The 25,517-nt window shown below is 41.1% G+C and overlaps 1 protein-coding gene across 1 annotated transcript; it reads left to right on the forward strand.

The window, feature by feature from the left end:
* Positions 1 to 24,516, forward strand: RAB20 (RAB20, member RAS oncogene family). Its single transcript, XM_082761199.1, has 2 exons — positions 1 to 219; positions 23,434 to 24,516. The coding sequence occupies exons 1-2, from the start codon at positions 48 to 50 to the stop codon at positions 23,952 to 23,954; spliced, it is 693 nt and encodes a 230-aa protein (XP_082617325.1). The 5' UTR covers positions 1 to 47; the 3' UTR covers positions 23,955 to 24,516.
* Positions 24,517 to 25,517: the final 1,001 nt, after the last annotated feature.

The raw sequence follows: 25,517 nt of genomic DNA on the forward strand, positions 1-25,517 counted from the left end.
GGCCCCGGGGCTGGTGGAGCCCCGCGGCGGCGCCGTGTCGGTGTGCGATGAAGAAGCCAGACGGGAAGGTGGTGCTGCTGGGGGACATGAACGTGGGCAAGACCTCGCTGCTGCACCGCTACATGGAGCGGCGCTTCCAGGACACCGTCAGCACCGTCGGCGGCGCCTTCTACCTCAAGCAGTGGGGGCCCTACAACATCTCCATCTGGGACACGGCAGGTCCGTGGGGTTGGTATTGGGGCTGGGGGGGGAGCGAGCTTGCTGCGGGGACGTGGCTTTTCCACCGCCGGGCTCAGCAGGGGGAGCGGGGGGAGAGGAACCGCTGGGGAGCCGGGCAGCAAAACTTCTCGGGAGTTTCCGAAGAAAAAAGGACTTGTGCTTCAGCAGGGACGTGTTTTATTGCGTTTTTTTTTTTCTAGTAAGCAGGACCCGCGAGGGTGGCTAGCGGTGGGCTGTGCTTCAGCAGAAGTGTGGCCAAAGGCTGGCTTCACCAAGATGACTTCTCTTACGCTACTCTGCTTTTATTTTTAAATATATGCTGTGAAATAATCGGGTCCGAGCTGAGCTGGGAAGCTGGAAAGCCTCCAGAGACTCTTCTCAGCAAGCCAGGCAAAGCACCCAGGCGATAGGCACCTTCCCGGGGGCTCAAAGCCTGGCTCCTTCCCCCCAGTTGGGGTTCACCCCACAGCGGGACCGCTTCGGGTGCTGCTGACCACGCAGCGCTGTGGCCGGAGCTCCTGTGGTTTCCTGAGCCCTGGCAGGGTGTCTGCTGGTGAAATGTGCCATGCTGGGAGCTGTGGCTTCCCCGTTCTTCCCCCCGGTTGGGAATTAGCCTTTCAGAGGCAGGCACGGCTCCTGGAGGGTCTCCCTGTTGGCTTGGTGCTCCTGCGGAGCGGTGCGAGTAGCTCTGGGCTAGGCAGCACTGGGACCCGTGGGCTGTGGTTGATCCTCTCATTAGTCTTCTGAGAACTTGTAGCTCCCAGGGCACGTACGTGCCTTGTTTCTGGTGAGGAAGTAGTGGACCTTGTGGGTGCTACAACTCTGATGGTGATAAGATTAAATGTGAGTTTTGTCATTGTTTGCTTTTTGCTTTTACGGTCCTTGTGCTTTTGTTGGCCACGACGTGTCTGCAGTCCTTGGTATGTGGGTATTACTCCTCCGTGGTGTCACTGTCATACCTCTACCAGAGGAGTGCCACCTAAGCTTTGAATTTTTATAGCAAGGAGGGGCTTAAAATTCAGTGCTGCGTTTGTTTATTAACCTGGCATTGCTTACTATTGAATTCTTATGAGGCAGTTACAGCGTAATCAAATACAGATACATTGTTCAGTGTAACTGTGTATGCAGAGCTCTGTAGGAGAACCCAAAAGAAAAGATCAGCCTGGAGATGAAAAATGCTCCAGCACAGCAGTAGCAAATGTATGTTTATTTTTGTTTTGGCTTATCAACATTTTTCTGGGCACTGCTCTCTCCGTAGAAGTCCTCTTTATTTTATGTTTAGTCCAGTCTGGATGTTGTTTGTTATTGGTAGGGGTTAGGCAGCTGCCTGTAATAAGGTAGACGTTGATAATAAACTGAGACTTTTTTTTGCTGTGTTTTTACAAGAGTAGACTTCAGTGACTGATGAATATCAGTAATGGTGATAGATCAAAAGTTACTTATGTGTGGATATTAGTACTACCTCAGTTCAGTTGCTGATCCTCTGAATTATTTGAAACATACCATTTTTACTCATTGCTCTGGTCTTCTTGCTCTAGAAATATCTTACCTGTTTTCCAGATATAATTAAATCTGCGTGCCGATGTGCTCGGGGTGCATGTTGTTGTGTTATCACTTAGTAAATCACAGAAATGCACACCTCACATCTACCAAGGGAAGTTTGAATAACAAATCATCTCTCCTAGGTAGGGCTCCTCTCTTGGCTGTGCATTCCCACCCATCCTTATCCTGGAAAGATCAGCCGCTTAGTCTAATCTACATCTTTGATATTCTTATCCACAAGTCTTGTAAAATGGGTGTAAAGAAGTTGTCAGACTTGATTTTATTTATTTATTTTTTTTAATGTAAATGCTCACAGCAAAGAACTTGACATTTCCAGTTTTCCAATCTGATGATTATGGAAGAAGTTGTTTAGAAATTGCATTGAACCCAAGGAGGCAAATAAGCTACACAAGGAAGAATACTTGGGAGAAGCACTGTGTGCTTGCTCTGGTTTTTTTTTTGTCCTCTTTCTTTTCTTAGCCACCTACTTTTGACTGTTTTTTCCATTGTCAGAGGCCTGGCTAGATGGTCCTCATGTTTCACCCAGTGTGGTGGAGCGGAGAATTGTTTGTTAACTCATATTCCCTGGATACAAATTATATTTACGTGTTTTGTTTGAGTCAGTTAATTCAAAGGAATTAAACAAACAAACCCCGATGTGCTTAAAGTATACAAAAGAAGAGGAAAACAGTCGAATTCTAGTGTTTGTTTTTTTCTTTTTTTTTGAAGGACTAGTCTGCTAGAGGGCCTTGGTCTCCAAAGCATCTGAGCGTGTGCCTCGAGACCTTCCTAGCAGTATTTTTCAGACCCAGGGAACGTAAGCAGTAGCATCAGCCAGAAGAACATTCTGCAAACGAATCGGAGGCTGGAGGCTCAAGGGTGTCCAAGTGTGTGTGTGTCTGTCTTCTAGGCAGTGCTGACAGCAGCTTTGGGGTAAACCAAAGCTCTCTGCTGGGTGTTGGTGGGGTGCAACACCATGCTAGTAGGTTCTCTCTTCTCTCTGGCAGCACAAATGTACCTTGAAGCTCTGGGTCTCGGTTCTGCTCTACCTTTAAAGGCGTGTGGTGTTTTTGCTTAACAATTCAGTGGAAGTGTTTGGGGATTTCACGTGTGTTTTCTATGTCTTAATATTTCAAAAGGGAAAAACTTGTTTGTATGTTAGTTTTTGGTCTTTTGAATTGGACATTTTTCAGGTGATGCCCCCAGAAGCAAGGCTGTTTAACTATTAGTGGTCAGGATCCATTGTGTTGCTGGCGTGGTATCAAAGCAGCAGGCCAGTAAGTTAATCACAAGTATTTAACAAAATTCACTTCATGATGCTGTGACTGCATTTTAAGAAAGAAGCCGGCTTTTGAATTTACCATGCAGTGAGTAATGCAGCATGGTAATGAACATAAAGGTTAACTGGGAAAGTGAGCTTCCCTTCTCTTCCTTCCTCTCATCTTAAGCTAGGTGGCTGAATGGGAGAACTGATTTGATTATCTTCTGTGAGTATTCGGCTCTCAAAGAAGTAGAGCTTAACTGTAGCAGTCTGCAACGGTGTTAGGTTCCTCGCTGACTTTGTCTTTGAGCCTCTTGTTTTTGGAGGTGGAGGTCTATAGGGGGAGAAAAGAAACTACAGATGAGGTGGGTACTTGGGTTATTCAAAGCCCAAGAGGACCCCAAGGCAAGTGGGACGGCCTTTCTAAGCCAGGTGAAGGAGTGACAGAGTAGCAGCTGACGTTGGGTCTTGATCAGTGTTTAATGAGGTATGTTTGAGGAGGTTTAGAGGATATTACCCCAACAAGAGTCTTGGGCAGCAAGACTCATTCAGTGAGTCTGTGTGTCTGGCTGCGCTCAGGAGCCTGGAACTTAAAAAGGTAGGAGATGAAAACCACAGAGGATAACCTGTCTTAAGTTTGTTGCCTGTGAGTCATACTCTTGGTAACTGGACCCTGAGCTGTCTGAATTTTTGCTTTTTGCCTCTGGGAAGATTATCCTGCAGAATATGATGTTGGCCTCTGCATATGATAGCTGAGGACCAGTGCCTTCATGCGCAGAGCTTCCTTGTGTATGGTTATAGTCCCCACATCTTGAAAAGGAAGCTGTCAGAATGGAGATTCAAAGAGATGGGGTGGTTAGCTGCTGAGAAAAATCTCTTGTGTATTTGGGGAAGCCAATGAAGAGAGTTCACTGTCACCGAGCTCTGTATCTAAAGCCTATGAAGCAGGCTCAGAAACAGGAATAAAGGTTTTGCTTTCAGACGTCCGCAGAAGCCTAGTTTTGTTGTTGTGAAACATTGCACTAGGGGATTTTTCTGCAATGAATCTTCTCTGAGAAGAGCAGAGTAACTTGGGAGGTGATTAGAAGTATGAGGAAACAATGAATTGTACAGAGAAAGTCCTCAAGAAACTTCTGTTTTTTGTGTCCTACAACTTGAGAATATAGAGATGCAAAAGTCAAAGGTGACAAATTCTGCTGCTGACAGAAAGTGCTTTTTTACACAAAAGCAGTAAAAAAATTGGAAATACCTTGTCACAGGGAACTGTGGGGAAGAAAACAAAAACGTGAACAACACATGGGGGACAAAATCAACACATTTTCTTCATACAGCTGCGGCTAACTCACTTTATTGACAGGGGATTATGTTTCTATTGTGTATTTTTTAGTACTGACTCTTGAGGAGGCAAGCTGTTGGAGAGGGTAGGCCACTTGTTTGTTGTATTTAATACAGGCCAAGATGAGTGTCACGTATGGACCTCTCTGGTAATGTCTCTGTTCAGACTTCCACGTTAAATCCATGCTTCAATAGTAGCGTGCAAAGGGACTTCACTAGTCCAGCCCGAGTGGGACACTGCCTGAAGGTTCAATACGACTCTCTCCAAATTGTATCGGTAACCTGGGATTTTCGCCTGGCTACAGCTGGCAATGTGTTATGGCACAACATCGCTAATGTTTATCAAGCCGTAGCTAAGGTTTGTGGCTTTGGAGTCCTCAGGAGCACCTCGACTTATGTGAAAAACGATGTTGTCTTTGCTTTTTAATTTTGGCCTGGAGTGGGGCCTGAGTTTTAGAGTCACACTGTAAAAGAGTGGAGAGGGATTAATCTTAACTGTTTTCAAGAGCATCTAGTGGGAAGGAAAACAAGGATGTGTTTGTCTAGTCTTTGGTGCATGATGTGTGTTCTTGTCTTCCTGTGAAAACTCTGCTTCATGTCTGTGGCTGATACGAATGAGTTTGTACAAGTCCTTGAATTGACTGAACATATCTATTTTCAAACCAAGTTTTAAAGCCCCAAATCCTAGCTTGAAGCAGCACTGATAATCTCTGTAATGAAGAGCTTGTGCCTTTGGCATTGCATCCTGTCTTCCCTGCTTACTGAAGGAAGAGGTGTGTTTTCCAGATATCTCTGTCAAAATTGACGTGACAGCTGAAAGGTTAGTTTAAGTGATGACTGCCTGCTTAATGACAACACTGGCAAAATGTTTGTGAGAGAGAGGCATAAAAGAGGGAAATGGCTAGTCAGACAGTGGAAACAAAATGGCAGACTTGCTTCAGGGTTGCTGACAAAAAATGCAAATGTATGAAAATTCATCTTGCTGGTGGATCAGAAGCAAGGTGGGAAAAACTGTAGAAAATTTCAGAAGGATGGCCGTGGACTGGATTATTTGCTTCAGTAAATTTGTCTGCTAGTAGGGTGTGTGCGAAGGCTTAAATAGGTATTTTGTGCAAGAAAGCAAGTCATTAATGCTTTGTTGCGCTCTTCATTTTGAGCTTAATATCTGTCAAATGCGTACCTGAGCTGTCTATGAACACTCTTTCAACTATTTGGAGGTGGAGGGGAGGACACAGGGACAGAACGGGACGTGACACTCTTTTTTCCTTGCATCATCCTCTGTCTAGCTGGGTAAATAGTGGTGTGCTCCTGACACTTAGGCTAATTTGAGTATCTTAACTTCACGCTGTGATCACATATCATAGCTTAATTGTTTGGTGCACAACAATTATTTGCACTCAAGCCAACTGCCATGTGAGCTTCCGAGTGTTTGTTTTTTCTGTGGCAGCGTTTCTCTGGATGAACTGAAGGTGAACTTGGTAATTCCTTGTCCGAGTCACGTTGTAGTATTGCAAAACATCTAAACAAGTCACCTTTGTTTGGGTCTCCACAAAGAAAGACACTGAGACTGTGGCAGATACGTTCGGAGATGTCAGAAATTATGGAATAAAAAGAATCATTTTCTCTCCCAAGTCTGGCTGATTAACTTTCTTCTGGGTGAACGTTGGGTAGGACCTTCTGGGATATGATCAAAAGGTGTCAGAGTTGTGATATATTACTTTTCCTGTTTTGTTTTTGTTATATTAACTATAGCTTCATATGCAGTGCCCAAAGATGTGCGGGCCTAGGAAATGGATTAAAACTTAGCTTACGTGAGCAGTACTGCTGAGAGCAGAGGTGGTCAGAGGAAATGAGTTTTGGCTTTTTCTTGTCTGAATTTGAACATTGGCTCATTAGAGCAAAAATACATCCTAGTCTAGTTTGTAGCATGGTGGACACTTCATGTACAAGACTCCAGGAGGAGGGACATTCAGAACTTTCAATATTCAAACAGGTTATAGTCACAAATTGCCTTACTGTGAATTAAAGCTTCCGTGCTTTCAGGTTATTTCTGTTTAGTATTATTGAGCCCTCTCCACCCCCTTCAGTTCTTTCAATTTTGTTTTTGCTTTTTTTCTGTCATGAAAATAACTATTCGTATCCTCAGTTTAAAGAATATACCATTTTCCTTGTTTTTCTGGTCTCCAGGTTAATGAATTGAAGATTGAAACAATTATGTTCAGTAACCATTAAGTGTCTGACGTAGATACCTCTCCCTCTTCCCACAGCATGTCCTCTCCCCAGTTGATCCAATGGCATTTCTCCTTTAATTCATTATATATTTAATATTCCTAACCACCGTTCTTATACTTAAGGATATTCTTATGAAATACAGAGAAAAGATGTTTTCCAGCCATCCAACTGCTCTTGTATACTTTGCTTAAAAATAATGGTTTTCAGTACTGCTGAAATAGCAGGGTGTATTTGTTCTACCATTTGTAGCTGATGACTACTTAACCTTAAATGTGTATGGTTGAATATTTTGTATGACTTAAGTATTTGAGTTTTTATTCTTCTCTTAATTATATCATTATCCATAAAGTGAAGGGTGGCTTAGTTGGGCATTCAGGGAAATGTTGTTCCTGTAAGAATATATAAACCAGGCACCTCAAAGAAACAGTTTGTGAGGTGGGGCAAGGTAAGTGAGTGTAATATGCTTTATGAAGAATGTAAAGTAGAAGGTTAGTACATGGGAATAGCCTTTAAAAGAAAAGAAATACTTAAATTTTGAACACTGGCCGTATAACAACTACTTTAAATGGAGACAGCCAACTTTGGGATACCTGCTTGCACTCATGTTCCTAATGTACTGAACTGCAATGGTATAAAAACATACATGTGTGGTGGTGTGCCCTGGCTGAAATGACCTTCAGGTGAGCTCTTGCTCCCTTCCCTCCCATGTCCCGAGGGGTTTGGGCTGGCCGACTTTCCTGTCTGGCTGCGCAGGTTGCGACACTGCTGGGGCTGCGGATGAGTGCGGTTCTGTGCTTTATGCCATGAAACTTCTCAACGTTCGTTTTCTGTTCTTCATAGTGAGGTCTGTCGTCTGGATGTACAAATCTGGTGCTACTCTCTTATTAGCTCTCATATTTGGAAAGAAATAAGGCTCTGGGTTATTCAGAGGGTTTCTTGTTTGTTTATTGTTTATTTCTACTCTGCTGTTTCTGGCAGCAAAAGATTTTGTTTTATTCAGAAAATTGGGAAGTTACAATATCTGTAGTGATTTATGGTTTAAAAAAAAAAAAAAAAACACAAAACAAACAAAGCAAGAGTCCTATGTAATTTAGTCATCATCCTCCAAGCTTTGTAAAAGGGATCATCACATCTCTTGGGTGACACGTGGGACACGTTTTGGAAAATAGCTGGTATAATGAGACTGATTTTTACTTATTTTTTTCTGAAAAGCAGTTACAGACTGCTTATTTAAAAATAAATCTTTAGTTTCATGAAACCAAAAACACCTCAAACTGCTCACCTCTCCCTGGTCCCTGCCTGTGTGCCTGCTGCTTATTTTTATGAGGAGGAACAAACACTCTCTTGGACTCTCCTTAGGACGTGAGCTTTCCCTCCCACAACAGGTAGCTGTCTGTATCACGTTCCTATTTCCCTTATCTCCTTTCCCCGTGTAGCATTGTATGCACCCTCCACGTTTCCACATTTTCCTTCTCAACTGTTGTTTTTTTGTTAAACCTTGGAAGCCCAGTGGCAGTGGAGTAGTTGCTGCCTTCCTTCTAGCAGAACAGTACTTTGTGACCTAGGGTTGCTGCCTCATCACTTTCTTAAGACTAGAGGGGAAAAAAAAAAGGATGTAGCACATGCAAATCTGCAGTCAGTTCCCTTTCAGTAAGTGGCTTCCCCTCGTGTCATGAAGGTTCAATGGATGGATGCTGCACAGTGCAAGCAGATTGCTCTGCGTGGCATATGCTGTGTGTGAGTTCAGAACTGAGCTGTTTACAGGTCTTAGTGGTACTCCTTTTGTGCCAGGCTAGGGAGTGTTAATAAGACAAGATCAGTTTTATTTTACCATCCCTGTTTTGTGGTTTTTGTTTCTTTAATCCTTAAATTAATGCCTATACACAGTGAATATTAAACATGCTCTTAAGAGTGCAGGCAGAGAAGCAAGAAGTGGAACTGGAAGGGAGAAGAAGTGCTGGAAACTGAAAGCCATGTCTTCATCTTCATCAGCAGATTTTCTGAAAACCCAAGTGCCATGTTCCGTGATACGATTACCCAAATTCAGTAAACCTCTCCTGTTAAATCCCTGAGGCAGCTGTATGTCTGGCATAGTCTCCTGTTCATGGTGCTTGCTGAGGACAGCCCGCTGGGTCACCAGAACTTCCTCCTGCTTCTGACAGACAGCAGCTATCCAAGGGCATCCAGTGAGGGAGACTTCAGCTCAGTCAAAGCTGGTGGCAGCTGGTAATGAGCAGAAGCAATTGTGATTTTCTTGTGGATAAATTAGAACCGAATAAATTGAGTATGTTCTCAGTTGAGAATCTGCCTGAACTGATATTGAAACAAATCATTTAAAAATATGTCTGAGTGGGCCTAGGTTTATGTCCCTTGTTACTGATGTGAGATGATCTTCAGCAAATGAAATAGTAGATCTTTATTCGCTTTACAAGATCCATATCCTTCATTCTACCCATTCGACTTTCTACCCTGAATTACAATTTTTCAAATAGCTAGTGAAGGCTAGGCAATTGAAGTGTTAGAAACCAGGCGTTACTTGTAGTTATCTACTACAGCATGGTTTCATTTCACCATAAGACAGATCAACCTTAAATGCAAAGCACTTATCAAGTATCTGCTGGGGCAGACCATCTTTAGGTGCTTGCTGTTGGTCTGAGAAGGTAATTTCGTGAAGTAGTTCAGACAACTCTATTATTCGTTATGTGTGCAAGAACCATTTCTCAGTTTTAAAGCATGTGACACAAAAGGTCGCTTCTGACAACAACTGCCAGCTATCAAATGTTTTTTTTTTTCTCTTTGTGAAATCTGGTCTCTATATTTTTCAGAATCTGAATGTTGTATTTCTGCATGTTGACTTTTTTTTTCCCCTCCTCAGTGGCAAACAGTGGTGACTACCAGCATTCAGCTGCTGTTTTACACAAGCTTCTAAAAGCTGTCATTTTGAAATATTTTAGCACTCTTCTTCCTGTCACGTAGTCCCAGTCAACTTGGAAAGGTACTGGTAAGATAAAAGATTTATGGAAGTAGTACTTGAGGTACCATCTGGATATGACTTAGCAATTAATTTTATCTCCAAAAGGAACCACGGCTGATATATTCAGGGCACATTTGGCCCTTTCTGTATGCCCTAGAGTGTCCGTACTGAACAAAGCCTTGTTGTGGAAGAACAGGATGATCTCTGGCTGTGGACAAGGGTAGGAAAGTGTGACCGGGTCACCCTAAATGTCCTCCAGGCTGATCACTGAAGGCTAAAAAATTACTGCTTCTGGTATCCTGGTGCCATGGTGGAAGCACGCCGGAGATCCTTGAAAATGTCTGAAGCCTGAACTTTTTTCAGTTTCTTTGTGGTTGGATACCTAAATTTAATTCACAGAGGACCTGCTTTCATTAGAGAAGAAAAATAGTGCATAGTTAAAGTGTTGCTGTCCTTAATTAGGATGTGTTTATTAAGTTTATGGTATTTCCTCACTCAAAGAATGGCATGATGTAAAATATTGTAGTGACTTGGTGTGTGTGTAGTCACCCGTCTTCAGCAAAATTTATGGGGAATTTCAATTATTAAAAGAAAAAAAGTCTGTATAAAGATGACTAGGGTGAAAGTAAAGTATCTAATGAGGAAGCTGAAAAAACTAAGTAGACTTAAAACAGTGATAAAAATGAAGAAAAACAGGAAGCATTTCTCATTTGTGAGGGAACAGGCAGATGCTGATTGCTAACTGTCTTCACGGAGAGGAGGAATGACTAATAGTGCCAGGGTTTCAAAGGGTTTACTGATGTGCTTTTAGGAGAGCAATCTCAACCCCACCCGCCTCCGATTATTTTTTTATTATTTTTATTTTCTAATATCACACCTGTATCAATGTTTGCTTGGGTGAATTGGAAGCCAAGTTAACTCGCGGTTCTGTATTAAGTAATATAACACATCCAACTTGTCTTGAGTGACCTCCAGGGCCCTGCAGTGCTGGCTGAACTGTACTAAAACAAACCTGGCCCTGCATTCCTGTGTGAGCTAAGGACCAACTTCTCCCTTTGAAGAACAAACTTTGGGCGGGATCGCAGGCTTTGAAGTTCTCTTTTCTGGAGGTAAGGACCTGGTAACAAGCTCTGCTTAGCAATTGCACGAAGATTGTCTGCAGCGCTGGTTCCTCTGTGGAAAGGAATTGCAAATTTAAGGAAAAAGTATCAGATTTTGGGTACTGGAAAGGGAAACAAGCTGCTTTTAGAGTTTGTCCTGTGGAAAATTAATTGCTTTTCTGTAGGAGTGACTTTTCTTTGAGGCGACGAACTATTGTTCCAGAGGGTGTTCTGGCGAAAAGGCTTCTTGCACAACCCAGAGCTGAGAGTCTGACGTGGCCGTGGTGGTTTCAAAGCCCACTTCACTTCTGTAAGTGGTCTCTTTGTTACCTTCACTGAGCAATAGCTGGCTTTAAGCCCTGCTGCTGCAGTTAAGGAGTCGGCGTTATTGCTTCCTGCTGAACTCTTCCAAAGTAAATCCTAAGGTTATTTTTTTCCTCCTCCTAGTTTGTTTCTAATCATATCTCTCCTTAAGCAGGTCATATGCCAAATGACCAGTTCTTCTTTGAAGCAGCAGTTTTAAATTGCCTTTTAAACATAAAACTTAAGAAGAATTTTACATTGATGCTTACATTTTACTTTCTCAAATTCAAATTTCTCAATTCAGCCTTGCGCTCCTGCTCACACCTGTACTAAAGCTTCCTGATTTTAATTCTCTAGTGCTCTGCCACCTATACAGTAGAGGTGGTGTTGATATTGGAGTTCTGGCACGGTGTTTCCTCTTAGACAGAATGATACCGTCACACGAGTCTGGCATCACCTCATTTATTTTGCCAGACTTAAGCAGATAAAGTGTCTTCTTCTAAAACATCATAGTTTTGCAGGGAAATAGATAAATACCGGTGTCATTTTGTCAGTTTGTATTGCAGATACTCTTGAGATATGCTTGCTGCACTGGAAGGGCTAAGGTCATTTTTACATTGCATTTACAAGGCACTGCATTTCCAGACAGCTGAAAACTGCTTGAAGCTTCTGGGGTTATTTTCTTCTCCTAAAAAATACATATAGATCAAGAGAACTAAATATAATAGGTGGTTTGAAAAAGAGAAATCTCATTTAGCTAAATGAGAAAGTTACTTGGCATGGTAGAGGTGTCAATGGGACCTTTAGCTGCAATATATATTTATTTACAGGGGTACCTATTTATATATATATTCACTGGCATACCCAAAGTTTTTGTTGGCAAAAAACACACTAGATACTGTGGTTAGGAGCATTTTTCCAAAATGTTTTGTGTTACAATAATACATGGTTTAAATTTAAAACTTTGGATGGAAAGCATACAGGTAGAATAAAATTAGCCTGTCAATGGGAACTTCTGATTTTGAAATGAAAATTCTTGTGAGTTGAAAAGTTTGGGCTTAGTTCTAGTAATAGTAGGGTGAGTTTTGATTTGTCAGCAAGAAAAAAAAACAACTTACGAAACAGAATGGACTCCAGCTCCTCTTTTATCCCAGAGAAGTTGAAAATAGTTCATGGGCTAAATCTTGTGGATAATGGGGATCATCTCTGATAGTATTTGTCTTTTATTATAAGAGTTATGCAGCTCCTTTGTCTGGTGGAGGCATTCCTGGTCAGATACCATGAACATGCATTTAGTCCAAAGACACTCAGCTGACAAGTCTATCTACAAAAAGACTATTGCAGTTAAAAACATGCAGACTAAACAAATGCGTAAGGTTACAAATATAGACTAATGGCCAAGCTAGGTTTTGTTTGCGCAACAATACGTGTTTTGTTGCAAGGTCCATTGAGCTGGTAGCAGATGACAAACCAAGCTCTTAATGTTTTGTGGTGTCCCAGAGCCCAAGAGCTGTTCCGAAACGTATGTGAAGCATAGAGATGAAAGTAATGAAGAATCGGGGTAACCAAGCAGTGGTGGTGACTCTGTGCTACAGTCTTGGTTATAGAGTAATGCAGAAATGTTGGAGAAAAGAGCTACAAGCATGGCTAATGGATTAGAGGCAAAGAGCCTGAGTGTGAAAAATTGTTGACTTCTGTGGCCTAATTAGAAGAAGGTTAAGTCATATAGGAGTATCTTTTAGTGAAGAGTAGGGTTTTTTTAAAGTGAATACAGCATAGGAATTTGTGGAATATTAACTCCTCTTTGGTTTTTCTATGAAGTACAGATTCTTCAGTTACAGGATGAGGGCTGAATGAAATCCTGTTGTTACACAGCAGATGAGACTCAAATGAGAATTACAGTGGCTGATCTCTGGCTTTACTCTGAATGTTTTTTTTTTCTTTCCTCTCCTTTCTCTTTCGTTGGCTTGATCTCCTTAAACTTGTAAATGGGTCTGTCTTTGGGACCTGGTAAATGCTGGTAAATCTCCATTGCTGGTTATGGAATGAAAGTTTTCAAGGCTGGATTTAAAAAGTTTCTGGCTGAAACTGATTATTCTGACTGAATAATCAGGGATTTCAAAAGATGACTGAGCAATATTTATTTTATTGAGGATTGAGTGAGAGGATTTCATCTGCAGTAGCATTTTTTTTGATACTTCTGTGGCTTGGTATATTCTGAAGGAGGTAACGGTGGATCGACCTGCACCAATGTAAGTTGCTAGTTACGTGGTTTTAGTTTAGCTGCCTTTAGAATGAGAAGCTAACCATCCAAAAAAATAAAAAATAAACCCACCAAAAAATACCAAACCAACCCCAAAGCCGACTTTTTCTCAGTTTTGGTCGTGGACTTGTCAGAGGTGTGCTGGGAGTTAAGCCTATGTCTTTTGAGTCATTTCTTTAGCACCTCAGAAAAATGTTGTAACAAGATGTTTATTTTGGAGTTTCTACTAGTGTGTGCCTAGAAAGATAACCTTCTCAGAGGGTACAAAATAAAACTAAGCCTGTAGCAGAAGTTCCCATTACTTTCTGTTGTTGGAGAAAAGCGTATCACAACAAGCCATCATCTTCAGATAAAACTCAGATGATCTTGTAGATCATTAACCAAGTCTTTGGGTGTTTGGCATGTGACTCACAGTACGCTGTGCTGGCGTGGTTCTTGCGTAACTTCTCAGTGTGCTGTTTGTCCTACCAATAAAAGGCCCATTTAAGCGTACTTCTATGGAAAAGATCTCTTACGTGAATTGCGCCGAAATATCACTTCTGAAATGCAAATGGAATCAATGTTTTAATAGCTATTAAGCAATCAGTTGAAACTGCTTGATCGATTGGCATAGTTCAATCTTAACAGCAGATGCTCATCTCGGAAAGTATGGAGGCATGAAGGTGCTTATTCCCCTGGTCATTCAGGACTGTTCTGTAATCACTGTGGGAGCATACAGCAAAAAAAAAAAAAAAAAAAAAAAAAAAGAAAAGGAAACAAAGCCAAAATACAGTGATGAACATTTTTTCCTGATGGAAATCATAACAGCGGAAGGAAAATAAGGACAATTGCAGCTGTTCATTTCAGCTTGCTGTTAAGGTGACTTTCCTTTCAGAAAGGCTGTAAACCAGGAATCTCTAAAGAAATATAAAACTTGAATCTCTAAATATAAGAAGCATTAGCAAAATTATTCATCCTCTTAAGGAAAGGCTCCTATTTTAGAAGGTAGGTGACATGGCTAAAATTATAGGACAAAATCTTTTCCCTGTTTCATATTTGACAATCCCTTCTGAAACATGCCCTGCAAAACTTATTGGTGTATCTGTTATTTTTAGTTATATTTAAAGGGGAGGAGAAAGAAGTAGGCAAAAAAAAAATCAGGATAAAATAATTTTTCATTATATTTATTAATATTTGTGGGTATAGAGTAATGAAATTTCTGTTCTCAGAAAGTAAAAGCCCCCTTTTTCAGATGCTTTCTAGTATTGCTGTCTTCCAGTGGTTCTTCTTGTATGTAAAGAGTCTGAATTGGTGCCTTTCCCAGCAATGCTGGTGGTGATTACAACTGGAGAAAAAAAAATTGAATTCATATGCTGGGTTTGTATTGGAACAAGCAAAAAGAGCAGAAAGGAAAGAAAAAAAGGCAAAAAGGAAGGGGATTTATTGGATGGGAATCCATTTTTTTTTTTTTTTTCCAAATACTACCATGTTTTCCTCTCTTTTTCCATGGAGACTATATTAATACCTGTTAAATATTTAGGCATAAATATGAAAAGTTACCCTCCAAAGATAATTTATGCTTCTTTTTTCAATTGCATTTAATTTTTAATTTATTTGCCTTTTCACATAGTCCTTCAATTGTTCATCACTGAATTTTTCATCTTTTTTTTTTTTTTTTTTTGATTCTGAAAAAACTTTTAGGTTTCCTAATAACAGAGTTTATGTATGTTTGGATATGTTTTTTGGATCACTAGCGGCAGATTGCTGGGCTTCTCAAAAGTATCTCTTTAATATTTTTATTTACATAGACGGGTGCAGCTTAATCTCTCAGGATAAAAGCCATCCTGTGGTATCATAGCTCATAAACCCGTGATTACAGTGACAAGGTATTTCCTGTTTTATGAAAACCATTCTCTGCCTCCAACTTGATAACTGGTTGGATTTTCTTGAGTAAGTTATCAGGCTGTTCGGACAAAATTAGAACAATAAACTGAATATTTTAATATTTGAAAGAATCCTCCTCTGTAATCTGCCAGTAGATTGTGTTAAGCTCTCTGTATGTGAATTCAATGGAGACTGGCTTATAGTGGGATAATGTAATGCCACATCCAGGTTGGGAAGATAACATTTTCCTTTTGTACAATAGTGCACTGAGTTCTTGAGGGCTGCCTTTTATTTAAATGCCACTAAATTAAATGTATTTGAAAACATCTTCTGCTTCACTGTTTATAGTTAGTGGGGCTTTTCTGTCTCTGATGAGTAGTTCAAACATTGTTCTTTTGAGTTTGGGACTTGCCTCCATTTGAGTATTGTTCTCTATTTTCATGTGAAGATGCTTGTCCTGCTTGAAACAAACTTCCTGCCTGGACACCAGCTCTTAGGGCAGTACTGGAGCTCATTCAGCATATTTCCTTTATTTATAAGGCAGTATAAATTCCTAAATGCTATCAGGCCTGAGGGGTTTTAAGCAATTCATAGCTAAAGATGATGCAGTGGATAAGTTGTAGTCTTTCTAGTCTTCACTTTTTATGTCCAAGTGAAACATTTGTTAACGGGGGGGTGTTATTTGTAGGAAGATAATTAAAGCTGCCTGAAGGACAGTGCTCAGGTTGAAGGCAAGACAAGAAATTGCAAAAGTGAGGAGTGAATGATGGCTCCTGCTTGTGTGGTTTTCATGCTCACACTGAAGGGCTGTGTTGCAGAGAGCTTTACAAGCCTCGGATGCTTCGTGTTTGTAGAGTGGGAACTTTTGCAGGGTGTTTGCCAAATTCTGAAGGAGTCTGAAATTCCATGGTTGTTCTTTAAGGTAAAAACATAGAGATTTAAGGGAGAAGATTGTCTATTTGGCCATTTAAAGTCTTCTTTTAATATGAGACAGATACCTCACTTAGCAACTGGGAGTAAGTTACATCTGGAAATGCAGTAGGATTGTCCCAGTCCTATACTACATACAGGTTGCTTTCCTGGCTGTTTGGTTCTGACAATTTTTCTTCAGAGGGATATACTGAAGAATCTTCCTTTTTGTTCTTTGTTCATCCAACCAATGCAGCTTTTTTTTTTTTTTTTTTTTTTTTTTTCTCTTTCTACTTTACAAGATGAAAGTGAAGCCCTTTGGGTATGAGATCAGGACTTTCCTATGTTCACATTATGTTCTGCTGTGGCCAAGGCATCCATACACTTCATCTTAATAACTTAAGTAGGTTCTCATGAAGTAGGGCATAGTTCACACCTTGAACGTTGATTAGCTTCTGAGTAATTAATATAAACAAAATAAATGTTGTCTTGATCTTTTAGTAGAGCTAGAGGTCAGTTGTACTCTGAAACTTCCACGCACCCAAGTATATTCTCTCTTATACCATTGTAAATGTAAAATACCAGGTAAAGGCAAAGCGTAAGTGAATTTTCTAGTTACTCAGCATTAAATGGTTTGGTGTTTTGTTTTTTTCTTTTCCCCTCTCCAAAACTTTTATTCTATGGGGAATTTTGTCTTGGAGCAAAACCAAATGTTGACATTTCAAGTGGATCAGGAAATCGTGTATTCAAGCAGCTTCTGGGTATGTGAAAAAATTGAGCTCTTCAGTGTTCTCAGGCTCATTTGTTTCCGCTAATTCCTACTTATGTCCTCCATGCTAATCCTTTGTGATGGAGAGCTTTATTTTTATCCGCAGGTAACCACAGGCATAGTCCAGCTCTTCTTAATAGAGTTCCTGGCTGTAAGGGAAATACGTTAAAGCTGTCTAGAAGGAATAAATATCAATATTGATCAAGAAGTGACGAACTCTGACTTCATCAATGTCAAAACTTTACAGCCAAAGTCACATGTAGGCAGGGGAATTTTCCTGAAGCCTTCAAGGACCTTTATTGCTTGCTTTTTGATAGTCAGCCTGTGTTTTGGTATACGTGTGCAAACAGAAATCTCGGTTTCTAGCCAAATTATTTCCCCTAATGTCAGTTAAAGAATCATAACATTACCGGTCTGTCTGCAAACAGAAGGAAATGCTGTTTATTAAGAAGGAGCTTCTGTGTATGGTCTTGTGATTACATGGATGTTCCTACTGAAGCAAATCAAGAGCATCAGGCCCACCCTTTGAACCTCTGTCTTGCTGCAGCTGAATCTGCGTTTCTTTCTAGTACTGTTCTCTGTGCTGTCTCATGGGTGTCATACTTCAAGGGAAACCAGCTGCTGTGATCTTTTTGGACTTCAGCAAGGCTTTTGACATGGTTTTCCATAGGATCCTACTGGACAAAATGCCCAGCATACTCCTTACCAAAAACATCATACGATGGGTGAGCAATTGGCTGACGGGCAGGGCTCAAAGGGTTGTGGTTAATGGGGCCACATGTGGCTGGTGGATGTCACTAGTGGGGTCCCTCAAGGCTCCATTTTAGGGCCAGTCCTCTTCAATGCTTTTATAAACTATTTGGATGTAGGACTAGACGATGTTCTGAGCAAATTTGCCGATGACACCAAACTTGGAGGAGTTGTGGACTCTGATGAGGGTGGAAAGGCCTTGCAGAGAGACCTGGACAGATTGGAGAGCTGGGCAATCACCAACTACATGAAGTTTAACAAAGGCAAGTGCCGGGTCCTGCACCTGGGACAGGGCAACCCTGGCTTTACGTACAGACTGGGCGATGAGACGCTGGAGAGCAGCCTAGAAGAGAGGGATCTGGGGGTTATGGTTGACAGCAAGTTGAATATGAGCCAGCAGTGTGCCCAGGCAGCCAGGAAGGCCAACCGTATCCTGGGATGCATCAAGCACAGCATCGCTAGTTGGTCGAGGGAGGTGATTGTCCTGCTCTACTCTGCGCTGGTGCGGCCTCACCTCGAGTACTGTGTGCAGTTCTGGGCACCACAGTACAAGAAGGACATTAGACTGTTGGAGAGTGTCCAGAGGAGGGCAACGAAGATGGTGAAGGGCCTAGAGGGGAAGACATGAGGAGCGGCTGAGGGCACTGGGCCTGTTCAGCCTGGAGAAGAGGAGGCTGAGGGGGGGGACCTCATCGCAGTCTACAACTTCCTCATGAGGAGGAGTGGAGAGGCAGGTGACCTTTTCTCTGTAAACACCAGTGATAGGACCTGCGGGAACAGTGTTAAGCTGAAGCAGGGGAAGTTTAGGCTGGACATCAAGAAGAGGTTCTTCACCGAGAGGGTGGTTGCACACTGGAACAGGCTCCTCAGGGATGTAGTCACTGCACCAAGCCTGTCTGAATTTAAGAGGCGTTTGGATGTTTGGATTGTGCAGTCAGTCACATGGTCTAAACGTTTGGTCTAAAATTAGACCTGAGCAGTGCCAGGAGTTGGACTTGATGATCCTTATGGGTCCCTTCCAACTCGGGATATTCTATGACTCTATACTTCATTTTCTTTCCTGTTTTGGCTACCGCCTTAGGGCACAATTCCTGTTTAACTTTGCATGTGCTTAGATTCAGACTCTCTTTTAAAAGAGAACTAGAATTCAGAAGGGAAAATCTAGGTGGTACATTGTGTTTGTGCTTATTCCTCCTGCTCAAATTACAGTAAAAAGAAAGCCTTGAAAGAGATCTGGCTTTATGGGCTGTCTCAAAAACTTTCTGGACAATTTTGCACTTTTGTTTATTTTGAATACAGTACTAATATACTTCTACCACTCACCTTTGTAGTTTTCCACACAACATGTTTACTTTAAAAACTCAGAATTTGGGACCGTTTTCAGACTTAGGTATCAGAATAACATCACTTTTTTCAGTGTTTTCTGGAAGACCTTTTCGGCTCCTTAGTGTTCAAGGTGTTATATTCCCTCAAGACTTCAGGTAACAGCCTGTTTTGCATTCTTCTGTGTGCTCAGCATTAAGAGATTTAAAACTAGTTTTTCCAGTGGAAGATGCCTTGGAAGTGTGTGTGGGAAGTCATGTTTAGAAGCTGCGGTGAAAGCCTTTGCAGAGGTGTTAGGTAAGGAACAGATTTAAATCTGGCTGGAGGAAATTTTTACTCTCCTAAACATCAACAGCGACTCCATAAGTGACCTGGGGTCTCATTCTCCAGGGTGGCCAGGGACAGAGCTCCAGGAAGCAGCTGGGGACAGCTGATCCCATGGCTGGGAAGGGAAGGGCAAGCTTGGTCAGGTTGTGGTCCTGTCTGGAACAAGCCTTCAGGTGGGCTGCAGCCACCCAGCTGTAGGTCAGGCTGGCTAGATCAGACATAGGCCTTCAGTTCTTGTCTTAGAAGACTTCAGAATCACAGAATCATTAAGGTAAGCCCTCCAAGATCACCTGGTCCAACCACCCCCCTACCACTAATGTCACCCACCAAACCGTGTCCCCAAGCACCACATCCAACCTTTCCTTGAACACCCACAGGGACGGTGACTCTGCCACCTCCCTAGGCAACCCGTCCCAGTGCCTGACTGCTCTTTCTGAGCAGAAATGTCTGTTTCCAATGTGAACCTCCCCTGGCATAACTTGAGGCCATTCCCTCTAGTTCTATCACTGGTTACCTGTGAGAAGAGGCCGACCCCAGCTCCCCACAGCTTCCTTTCAGGTAGCTGCAGAGAACAATGAGGTCTTCCCTGAGCCTCCTCTTCTCCAGACCAAACACCCCCAGTTCCCTCATCCGCTCCTCACAGGATGTGTTCCAGGCCCTTCACCAGCTTCATAGCCCCTCTCTGGACATACTCCGGGGCCTTGATGTCCTTCTTGTAGTGAGGGGCCCAAAGCTGAACACAGTGCTTGAGGTGTGGCCTCACCAGAGCTGAGTAAATCTGGCCTTGCTCATTTATCAGGCTGGCCTCTTGCAAGATCTGCTTTTCCCTTCTTTTTCCAGTGGGTTTCTTACAAGCTTTAGGGTCCTAAGGTCCATTTGGCTCCAAATTCTTTGCTTATGGCAATTGCCACAGAATTTTGAAAATGCTTCTTGGCTGTGCTGCTCCTGAGTGGGTGAAGAATACAACAAGATTTCATATGTTTGCTGGAAGAGCCTTTGTAATACAAATGGTGCTGCAGGGAGTGATACAGCCATAGGGGTTTTGAACTGCTTAAAATAAGGCAAAACATAAAGAAAAACTGAAATTAGTTTTCATTGCTTGGCTTTAAAAAATTCCCTAATATTATTCTTTCGTTGTTGATCTTATTGTTCTTGCAATTCCTTTGATTGCAAATTATTTGATATAGTTCTGCCACTCTTCCCTGTTACCTTTCTTTTTTTGCAAGGGTGAAATTGTTTCATCCTTTGATCCAGGGTTTGCAGTTTTATCTAGCTGACTGTGTAAAAAGGCATGTTGTTGGAGTGGGACCAGGTCCTTCCAGACAAGGAAGTAACTGGTCCTAAGAGAAGGATGGCTATCTCTCTGTAGTAAGTTTTTCACATTATGTCTGATATTATTTTGACCTTCATTATATTGACTGAGACCTTGAGGATAGTTGAGATTCTAATTTAAATTCATTGCACAGTTTTGACGGGGGGAGTTCTGCATATTCCCACCTATGAGTGCTACCAGTGGTCTGCACAAGGAGACTGTGCAGAAAAGTAAATTATGCATTTTCTGCATGTTTATGTAGATTAAGATGTGTGGGTGAGCAAAAGACTGTCCATAATTCCTCCAATATAATTAATCCCTTATGCAAGGAAAATTCTTCTTTCTGCTTTTTACCCTTTTCAACAATATGTTAGTTGTAGGAATAGTCGGTTCGTGGTTAGAATGTAATTGTGTCGTGGTTTATATTGTGCTGTGCAAGATTAGATTAGCATACAAATTCCATAAAACAAGCAATACTATTGTTCTAGCATTCGGTTGCTGTAGCAAATGATTTTGGGGGCTGGATTTAAGCATCTCAAGTGGGAGAACGAGGAGAATATACGTTCCATTGTGGCTTCCAGACCACAGTATAATAAGGATTCTGGTGAAAACAAAGTAGGTCATGGCACAGACTTCTCCTAAAAAAAAAATATGGAGATTTCTAATAACTCACAGTGCAACAGAAAGAACAAATATGAACGTGAGATTTGAGGAGAAAGTGTGAAAGTACTGACCTCCTCCTTCCCCTACACCCCAATCTCCCTTGTTCTTACCTAGCATAATGAAGCAAGGGCATCTCTTCTTTTCTTTATTCCCCCTTATTTCTGATTTCTACATCACTGGTTAAAGAACTTTTTTTTCTGGAGGAAAACAAATCAAAAGTTATACAAAACTGCACAGATGCATAAACGTTGTGTAATAAACGTTGTGTAATGCTTTCCCAAAAGCCGTTCACTGAATTTTTGACCTCTAAAATGTGATAAAACAGCAATTTCCATTATTCACTCTGTAGGTAAGCATTTAAACTACATGCATGCTTTTTTTGATGGGGTATCCTCATTTTCTGTGCTAAGAGGAAGTAACCCAGAGACTACCCAGAGAATTTATAGACATCCATTTATATCCTTTTTCAATCATTCACCATCATTTTTGTTTTAACTATTTGATTATTGTTTATTATGAGTATTTTTACTTACACAAGTTTTCACCATTTCTGGGCATCCACACCATCTTCCTTTATACCTCTCTATATTTTACTCTGCATGCTTTTAGATTAATTTCTTTAGCGGTTACCAGAATTTCAGTCAGTGTTGAAGGACTCAGATGGATTTCATATTTTTAGTTCTGTTTTCCAGTTTTGTTTTACTGATACTGTGATACCTTTGATACTAATGTACTGATACCTTGTCTCTCTTCTGGCCGCCATGGAGTAGTGTCCTGAGGTTTCTCAAAGGACTGTGTACAGTGACTCAAAGGTCTATTTTAAATTCTGTTCCTGATGGGAGGTAGGCTCTAAGTTACCTTCATCATGTGCGTCTTCATGTGGCAGATATGTTTTCCTAATACACGCTGACCTGTGTCTTTTGGCATGGATTTCTACCTTTCCTGTTCTACAGTCATTCGCAATGATTTTGTGGTACTGTAACTCTTGGTGATCAGTAGCTTCCTGAAAAAAAAAACAACACACAAATGTAACCAGATCATTTCCAGATTTTCTATAAATGGAGGCCCTGTGCGAAGAGACCATATGAAAAGTGTTGATAAATGATGTTAAATGTTCAAAAGAGTGTAGTTGGAGTTGTATTCTTGGCTCTCTGTTATTTCCTTTGTTCGTTCACAGTTCTGTTCTGTAGCGACCAAAGGCTGGCTCCAATGGCTATTTGAAGTCTTGTGCATTTAATCTTTTTCTCAATCAAGTCTGGGGAAGAAAAGTGAAGGTGCTAGAGCAAAATTCCTTATGTCCTAGATGTTTGGAAAAGTTGCAGTTCCCTGTCAGAAAGGAAAACACTGTTTGTCTGTCTTGAGTCTCATTTCCCTTGGTCCCTTTGCAGCCACTGAAGAGCAATGTTTCCTTCTCAGAGTTTAAGGTAGAATCAGTTTTGTCTTCCAAGAAACAAGTCAGAAGGAGACCATTGAGGCTTAGGTGGAAGTGATGTTAGGTATTTGCTGGATGATGATTAGGAAAAAATGTTTTGCTCTAATTCGTGGTTATTGAGTGAGTTGGGACAACTAAATTGAAAGGTAAATCACAGTTAAAGTGAAGTTATGGTTCATTTGTATCTGTTTAATGCCCTAAAAAGCATAAGTACTTATGATGGGACAGATGCATAATAATATAGACCATATACGGAAGTATTAAATGACAAGGAGTCTCTTCCTGTAAAGCCAGTGTACCTGAGAACAGTGGACATGTAACATAGCACTAAATTGCTTATGAAAACCTTCAAAATCTAGGAAGAAATGGTCTTTGATCCAGATTTCTGAACTAGATGTACTTTGTAAAGTATGTATGTACTCACTTTGTACTGACTAATAAACTGTAGCAGAACTTGACACAATAAAACTTACTTTGTGTTTATAAATGGTCCAATAGGTGGAAGGAGACATCTGTGGATGCAATCAGGGTAGTTACTCACGTGACATAAACCAATGTTTGTTTTTTTTTTTTTTTTTCTGCAACTCTGAATGCTTTGTCACACTTGCACAGTCGCTCATCTTTACAGGTTCCCTGCCCTGAATCAGTGTGCAGTGAGCTGAGCTGTTCTGTGGCACAGTTGCACTCTCAAGGAGAAGTTTAAAAAAAAAAAAAAAAAGTGCTAAAAGTAACATATTTTACCTTCAGTGCTCTATCCCATTTTGTGAAATTGGCTTAAAATTTCTTAGACTCTTTTACTTGGTTAATGATCTAGCTTCCAGTACACTAACTTCTTTTGTGTTTAAACCTTTGCCAGGACGGGAGCAGTTTCATGGCCTTGGGTCTATGTACTGCAGAGGAGCAGCTGCCGTGATCCTCACGTACGATGTGAACAGCCTCCAAAGCCTGATGGAGCTGGAAGACAAATTCTTGGCGCTGACGGACAGTGCAAGTGCTGACTGCATTTTTGCTATTGTTGGAAATAAAGTTGACCTCACTGATGACTGTGCTTTGCCACCGGATGAAAATAGGCCTGAAAAGTCTGTTGCCAGCTGTGGCGCAAAGGTGCGAAAACAAGTCCGTGCAGAGGATGCGATTGCACTCTATAAGAAGATACTGAAATACAAAATGCTAGATGAGAAGGATGTTCCAGCCGCTGAGAAAATGTGCTTTGAGACCAGTGCAAAAACAGGATATAAGGTGGACTACTTGTTCGAAACTGTGTTTGAGATGGTAGTGCCAATAATTGTAAGGCAGAAAGCTGAGGGGCCACCGCAAACTGTAGACATTACTGACTACAAGCCAGCAAAAAGGACAAAATCTGGTTGTTGTGCCTGAACCATTTATGTGACGTAAGAAATGGGAGGGACTGTTCACTCTAGCAGACTAAGAAGTTCTTACAGTTCACCAGAAAACAAAAGTGAAAGAATAAATAGACTGTAATGGTTTATGTGGGAGAAAATAAAAAGCCCCACCCACAGCCAAGTCTCCTGAATATTAAATGTTTCTGGGAAACTCTGTGTATGAGAATGTGAGTGAAATTATGGAGGAGGACTTGCCAGTTTCCAAGGGCTCAGAAGGCAAATTGTGTTAGTACGTTTGGTAAAGACAATCATTTAAACAGTTGTGAAGGAGTCTTATTTTTAATGACTCACCATTTCATGTTGCATATAAATGATCTATTTGTATACTCTATACAGTTTTCAAATGATAATCATCTTCCCCCTTGTGATTCTAACTTTGGAAGATTGAACACATGGTACTTTTTTATTCTTAAAGAGAAAAAGAAAATCCAGATATAATTTATATTTGTAGCTAATAAAGTGATTACAGTCTTCTTATGTCAGATATGACACTGTAAGATTCCGAAGCTGTACTATTAAAATCACTGTGGATATGTGCTCTTCGTATGGAGACTTTATTTACGTGAATTGTAATGCTGGCTTTCATGTATTAACAGAGCAACATCATAGATCTTGCTGCTGTAAATGGAAGTTGCAGAAGGAAGTTTTTTCCTTCATTTGTCTTGTGTTATTTCTTTATGTGGAGAAGCAAATTTTTTTTTGTTTCCTTTCTGAGAAGGAGGGAAAGAAAAGAGCATGGTACCTCTTTATGGTGACTGATACCATAGTGTTGAAAACCTGGGTTCTTAATCCATTCCAACTCCTCCTTGGCTATGCCCAGACAAATCCATGTATTTGATTTTTATCAGCTCTGCTATACTACCTGGGGGGGAATGAGAACTGGTATTTTCTGATTTATAACAGGAGGAAGGGAAGAGAAGGGGCGTGTTGTATTCCTTTGTGCAGCTTTCTATTGTACTAAAGAGGTGCATGGTGTCCCTTCTGACCGCAGTAGAGGACAGGTTATTACTTCATACTGCTCCTAGAGCTTCCCAACCCCCCCCCAGCTACAAAGAACTCATGCAGTGGTGCAGTATCTCACACTGAGACATGGTAACCAGAGAGAAGATGGTTAGTAAAAACAAAACATCGCTACTACTGGGGGAAAAAAAAAAAATAGCTCGTGTGTTTCCAGTTCTGCAAGTTCTTGTGTAGAGTCTCCTTCGTCTTCCTATGGATGCTATCTGGCTTCATTTCCTAAAACTAAAAGGTTAGCTGTTCATATGCTTTGTCATTGTCTTTTTCTGTCCCACCCAGCTCATGGTTGAGTAGTAGATAGGAAGACCATTGCTAAATAAATAAGAAATTAAATTATTATTAAGTATATCTTAAATATTTTTATTTTCACAAGTATGTCCTCTTGAGCAGTTTAGCTTCTCTGCAGCAAGTTGAAGGTCAAAGCAGCTTTATTTGCTGCTTTCAAGTTAGCAGAGTACATAGTGGGGAAGAATGGCTTGTGAGAAGAGTCTCAGTCACATTTAAGGGTTATCTCTTGGGT

Source organism: Aythya marila, assembly GCF_965140915.1.
Source record: "Aythya marila genome assembly, chromosome: 1".
NCBI lineage: Eukaryota > Metazoa > Chordata > Aves > Anseriformes > Anatidae > Aythya > Aythya marila.